The following is a 6,768-nucleotide window of genomic DNA, read 5'->3' as shown; positions in this document are numbered from 1 at the left end:
GTGAAAGAGGAGAGTGAAAAAGTTGGCTTAAAGCTCAACATTCAGAAAACGAAGATCATGGCATCTGGTCCCATCACTTCATGGGAAATAGATGGGGAAACAGTGGAAACAGTGTCAAACTTTATTTTTCTGAGCTCCAAAATCACTGAAGATGGTGACTGCAGCCATGAAATTAAAAGATGCTTACTCCTTGGAAGGAAAGTTATGACCAACCTAGACAGCATATTGAAAAGCAGAGACATCACTTTGCCAACAAAGGTCCGTCTAGTCAAGGCTATGTTTTGTCCAGTGGTCATGTATGGATGTGAGAGTTAGACTGTGAAGAAAGCTGAGCGCCAAAGAATTGATGTTTTTGATCTGTGGTGTTGGAGAAGACTCTTGAGAGTCCCTTGCAGTCCATTCTGAAGGAGATCAGCCCTGGGATTTCTTTGGAAGGAATGATGCTGAAGCTGAAACGCCAGTACTTTGGGCACCTGATGAGAAGAGTTGACTCATTGGAAAAGACTCTGATGCTGGGAGGGACTGGGGGCAGGAGGAGAAGGGGACGACAGAGGATGAGACGGCTGGATGCATCACTGACTCGATGGACGTGAGTCTGAGTGAACTCCGGGAGTTGGTGATGGACAGGGAGGCCTGGCGTGCTGCGATTCATGGGATCGCAAAGAGTCGGACACGACTGAGCGACTGAACTGGTGGCGGAGGGCGGCTGGCGGTGGAGAAGGAGCCAGAGGCCTGCAGGCGGGAGCTGCCCTGTGAAGGGGGAGCCCGGGGCCGGACAGAAGCTCCGACCTTCTCCGCGGAGCTGCTGCAGCGCTAGTCCCGTCCTGTATGCGGTGTTGCACGGGAAGTGCGCAGCTTGGCGCACACGACAGTGGTTAGTGACTGCCTTCCGTCTGCACGTACAGCTTCCGGAAACCATCAGGAGCCTCGGCACCATCACCTGAGGCTGTAAATTACACCAGGATGAGCGTCCCGATTTGGAATGAAAAAAACATCTTAGCATTATGCATGTTAGCTACTGGTGAGGTGGGACTGTTAGGGGAAGCACGCTCACTAAAACTCCCCTCCATGGCCAGGCACCACGGTAACCATTTGCATGAGTTGTTTTATGACTGGAGGTCCTGGTAAGGAACACGGAACTAATAAGCCACCACCCACGGGAAGAGTTCGGGAAAGGTCAAAAGGAGACACCATGTGTCCCACCACCTCCCAGAATCCTCCTCTCTGGCTTCCGTCTTGGCTGAACAGGGCGTGCACCAGCAGGAAGGACCCTGAGTCAGAACGATGGGCTAAAGACGGCCCGGAAGCTAATCCCATCACGTAAAACCCGAGCCGCGAGCCGCGTGGCAGAGCTGTTCTGGGTCCCCTTACCCTCCTGCTCTCCACCCAGGTGCCCTTTCCCAGTAAATCTCTGGCTTTGTCAGACATGTGTCTCCTTGATCAATTCATTCCCGAATGTTAGACAAGAGCCTGGCTGTGGGCCCTGGTCGCCCTTCCTGCAACAGTCCCACACGCTCTTAACTGTTGCCCAAACCTAATACTGCTCTAGGGTTCCCATCTTTTCTTGCCGCCATGCTGGGCTCTCAGCGTCCTCTTTGTCTGAATCCCGTGTTGACTTCGCCACGGAGACTACCCTCTCTGGGTCTGTGTCTGATCGTACGTTTGAACAGACTCTTCACTCCAACTGCTGTTTCGTCTACCAGTTTTTCTCGTTATCCTTTATGATATGGGGGGTTTCCATCTTTACCCATCCTTGAGATCGCAAAGATGTTCCCGTCTTCTCGTCACTACCTTTGAAGTTTTGCATTTCACTTAGATCTCAGCCCAGTTTATTTTGCAAATGATTTGGGGAACATTATTTCATGTAACAATTAAAGTTAGATTCTTCCCTCGAATCATGAGCCTTGCTTCCTTAGCTGGCTTGTGGCACCACGTTGCGTGTGCAGCGAGTTTTCTCTGTTTATCTGAGAGAGGGAGAGGGGGAATGTGCATGATTTGGGGCTTCTGTTTCTGTGTTAGTATCTCACTGTTTTCATTCATAAAATTTTGTAATACACTGTAATAACTTGTAGGAAAAGAGCCAAAATCTGCCCCCCAGAATGTCTTCCAAAAATATACTCTCTCGGTACATTAAAATACAGTAGGTGACTTTTTGTTTTATCTTCATGGAGACATTGTGCTCGCAACTGGACGGTTGCTCTGTGGGACTGGTGCGGCGCTGTGGGCCCTGGGCCTCTGCTCTGCACCCTCCCGTGGACTGCAGCCCTGAGGCTCTCCTGCCCCTTAGCTTTCTGCACCCCGCAGTGCCATTGTAGCAGGAACTTCTGGGGAACAGCGTGTGAGAGGCCCCGTCCAAGGGAGCAGACAGGAGACACCCGTGTGCCGCTCTGACGTGGCCTGTGGCTGATGAGAGATTCTCACAGGGAGAGCTCCATCTCACGATGCTGGAAGGGCTGCCTCCTGCTGTCCGTGTTGCTATGGACGCATCTGATGTGCTTCTGGCTCCTGGTACTTTGGATCTTTTTCTGCCTCTGCAGCATCACAGTGACCGGACTTGGGTGAGTCCTTCGTTCCGGCCTTGCTGGGTGCTCTCTGGCTAGAAACAGGTGTCCTCTTCTGGGAGACATTTGGGCTATTTTCTTCAAGTTGTGTACTCTCTGTTTTCTTTTCTTTCTGGAATGCCTGACTTTCAGATGTCAGACTGATCCTTGAGTTTTCTTATTTTCTGTCTCCTCCTTTACTGTGTTCTTCTACTTTGAGATTATCTTAGCTTCCTCCTCCAGTCTTTTGGTTGACTCTGGTATTTCCATTGGACACTAAAACGTTTCTGTCTTCGAGAGCTCTTTCTTGTACTCTGAGCGGGCCTGTCAAGGCCTCCCATTCTTGTTCTGCAGACCTAGCACTTCACTCTCCATCCCTGAAGGCAGCCCTGGGGGTTGATGCTGTGTCCACTCAGTGGCCTGGGGCCACGGTGGGGAGAGCGGAAGCTGTGCTGACACCCCCACCCCCACTCTCCCGAGCTCCTCGTGGTTCCTTCTCCAGAGTGAGTGCTTCCACTGGAACAGATGCTCTGGGCCTGCTCCAGGGTAGACACGCAGAGGATCCTCAAACGTGGCTGAGACAAGGACTGATTCTAACGGGTAACTGTACGTCATAAATTTTTAGCAAGGGAAGAACTGGGTTGATACTTATTTTACAAAGGTCACTGGCAGCAGAAACAAGCAAAATTGGAGGAAGGCAATGCCGAAAGCTGAAAGAGAAGTTAGCTGAGAAATGAGGAGACCTTTGGCCAACACCTATGAAAAATTCGTAAAATAGGATATCAGCCTGGCCTGCTTTATAGAATCATTGTGAAAATGAAATAGATATGGGGAATTTTTTGTAAATAAAAACAACATAAATGTAAGATATTATTCACCTTGAGAGTCCCTTGGACAGCAAGGAGATCAAACCAGTCAATCCTAAAGAAAATCAACCCAGAATATTCACTGGAAGAACTGATGCCGAAGCTGAAGCTCCAATACTTTGGCCACTTGATGCAAAGAGCTGACTCATTGGAAAAGACCCTGATGCTGGGAAAGATTGAAGGCAGGAGGAGAAGTGGACGACAGAGGATGAGATGGTTGGATGGCATCACGAACTCGAGCTCTCATGAGTTTGAGCAAGCTCCGGGAGTTGGTGAAGCACAGGGCAGCCTGGCGTGCTGCAGTCGATGGGGCTGCAAAGAATTGGACACGGCTGAGCGACTGAACAACACCAAATTATTCTCCTTGACTTCTGTTCACCCGTATAAAAGCAGCATTCTAAATACGGTGGAATGAAGTAAGTAATGTGAATGTCTTGCCTTAATATTTGCAAAATAATGTCATTAAAATGCTGCATGAGTTACCACCCTCTAAAATATACTGGACTCACATTCCCTCTTATTTGCGTTTCAGCACAGAAGTTGGGCCTCTTTGACCCTCCCCCGTTGCCACTGTCGGCGGATGAATGGGACAGAGTGAAGCAGAGGTCCGTTGAGCAGGGGGACTCCATGCAGCCGTGCCCGATATGCAAAGAGGAGTTTGGACTTCACCCGCAGGTGTTTGACGTGAGCCTTAGATAAGCAAGCCTGCGGGCGTTCTCCGGTGACTGGACTCTGAACTGGGGATTAAGAGGGTCCACCTTCTTTCTTCAGTCTCTTCCTCCCGCTTGACCCTCAAAGACTCAACATTTTCTTTTCCATTAGTTAAGTTTGTATATGAGAAAGAGCTAAACACCCTCACTGAACAGTCTTATTTACTGATTGCTCTTAATTCTCAAGTACAGAATTTGTACAAGACTGTTCCCACTCCACCGACTGTGCCCAGCAGGGGTGGGGAAACCCAGCTGGCAAGGTGCACAGAGCAGAAGAGTGGGGATCATTTATGTTGTGTTGAGAAATGAAATCCTAAAAGGAAAACCGAGGTCTAATATCTCCAAAGAATCTGTGGGAGGGTCTTTAAGTAAAATCTTATAATGATTTTTGTTATGAAAGTTTACCATAGTTAAGACTGATGATAATATAGCTAATATACAATCGGTCTGTGTCATAGGTTTTTTTTTTTTTTTCCTGTACATACTTTGACTAATTAAACTTCAATCTCATGGAAGTTAAGGGGCTCTGCTATTCCTAGAATCTTTTTTTGTTTGTTTTTAGCAAATGACCACCCTGAGTAATTTCTCTCATGTGTATCATTATGCTTCCTACACAGAAGCACTAGGAACTTTGCTTTAAAAAAAAAATACAGTAAATATATTTAAAAGGAGGCTTAGAATTCACAGCCTAGGAATCCCAGGCTTCATCTACCAACCTGGCACATGAACTCTCAAACTTCATTTGTTTTAATAAGTTTTTATGGTTAATGAGTTAGTTCACAGTCATAAACTTTTGTTCTTTACTAATTTGAACTCACACATTATTTTAAACATACTTATTATGTTCTAGTTCTCTATCAAGACCTAATCTCTTAGGTACATGAAGGTTGGGTATTTCAGAATGATTGTGGTCCTTAAAGTGCGGAAGTAGCTCTGGGACGATTTAGCCTTTAGTGAAAGAGCCGCGAGGAGTCTTTCTGGCCCCAACAACCTCTTCCAAGTGTCTGCAGCACAGACACTTGGTCCGATGGTGATGTGAAGAAGGGAGGCTTGCAGCTGAATATCTGAAGGGGGAGCAGGGTGTCACACACCCAGCGTTTCTCCCATTCTGCTTTTTATAAACTTCTCACTGTAACATTTTTGATTATAGATACAGACACGTGTCTCTCTCGTGTTTCTAGTCATAGATCTCAGGTTTAGCTCTCCTTTGGTGTTGTTTACTCACTCAGGCATGTCTGACTCTTTGCAACCCCATAGACTGTAGCCCACCAGGCTCCTCTGTTCATGGGATTCTCCAGGCAAGAATACCGGAGTGGGTTGCTATTTCCTTCTCCCTGGGTAGGATCTTCCCCACCCAGGGACTGAATCCCAGTCTCTTGTATTGGCAAGCAGATTCTTTACCACTGAGCCAACTGGGAAGCCCGGTTTTTCCTTAGTCAGCATTTTCCCAACGTTTGATCATTTCAACTCATGTGTCTCTGAGGTGGGCGTTATATCCCCTAACCGATGAGGAAATAAACACTCCCCGTGATCCACAGCACGCTGCCTCAGGACATGAGCTCAGCAGGGCTGGGATCCAACCCTGACTTTGAGGACACTGTCAGTGTGTTTACCACCATTGAGTCATTCAGTTTTCTTATCTCAGAGAACACTTGCCAATAACAACTATTCATGAACGTTTAATAGTATATTTTAAATATACAGAGTTCAGTTCAGTTCAGTTGCTCAGTCATGTCCGACTCTGCGACCCCATGGACTGCAGCATGCCAGGCTTCCCTGCCCTTCACCATCTCCCAGAGCTTGCTCAGACTCATGTCCATCGAATTGGTGATGCCATCCAACCCTCTCATCCTCTGTCATCCCCTTCTCCTCCTGCCTTCAGTCTTTCCCAGCACCAGGGTCTTTTCCAATGAGTCAGCTCTTCACATGAAGTGGCCAAAGGATTGGAGTTTGACTTTCAGCATCAGTCCTTCCAACGAATATTCACGACTGATTTCCTTTAGGATTGACAGGTTGGATCTCCTTGCAGTCCAAGGGACTCTCAAGATTCTTCTCAACACCACAGTTCTCAAAAGCATCAATTCTTCAGCGCTCAGCTTTCTTTACAGTCCAACTCTCACATCCATACATGACTACTGGGAAAACCATAGCTTTGACTAGACAGACCTTTGTCAGCAAAGTAAGGTCTCTACATTTTAATATGCTATATAAATTAGTCATAGATTTTCTTTTAATCTTTAATTAGCTTTTTAATCTTTAAGGAGTAAGCGTCTTTTAATTTCATGGCTGCAGTCACCATCTGCAGTGATTTTGGAGCCCCCCAAATACACTCTCACTGTTTCCACTGTTTCCCCATCTATTTGCCATGAAGTGATGGGACTGGATGCCATGATCTTAGTTTTTTGAACGTTGAGTTTTAAGCCAACTTTTTCACTCTCCTCTTTCACTTTCATCAAGGGGCTCTTTAGTTCTTCTTCACTTTCTGCCATAAGAGTCGTGTCATCTGCATATCTGAGGTTATTGATATTTTTCCCCACAATCTTGATTCCAGCTGTGCTTCATCCAGCCCAGCATTTTGTATGATGTACTCTGCATATAAGTTAAATAAGCAGAGTGACAATATACAGCCTTAATGTACTCCTTTTCCTATTT

General features: G+C 46.8%; 1 protein-coding gene across 1 annotated transcript in view; it reads left to right on the top strand.

The window, feature by feature from the left end:
* RNF32 (ring finger protein 32) overlaps positions 1–6,768 on the top strand; it is a 36,566-nt gene that overhangs the window by 7,513 nt on the left and 22,285 nt on the right. Inside the window, exon 3 of the mRNA XM_010829261.1 lies at positions 3,939–4,081. Within this exon, the coding sequence (XP_010827563.1) occupies positions 3,939–4,081 (143 nt within the window). The remainder of the gene's footprint in view (positions 1–3,938; positions 4,082–6,768) is intronic.

Source organism: Bison bison, unplaced genomic scaffold (genome assembly GCF_000754665.1).
Source record: "Bison bison bison isolate TAMUID 2011002044 unplaced genomic scaffold, Bison_UMD1.0 scf7180017864503, whole genome shotgun sequence".
Classification (NCBI taxonomy): domain Eukaryota; kingdom Metazoa; phylum Chordata; class Mammalia; order Artiodactyla; family Bovidae; genus Bison; species Bison bison.
Note: the sequence above shows the minus strand (reverse complement) of the source record. Positions and strands in the feature narration are given on the sequence as shown.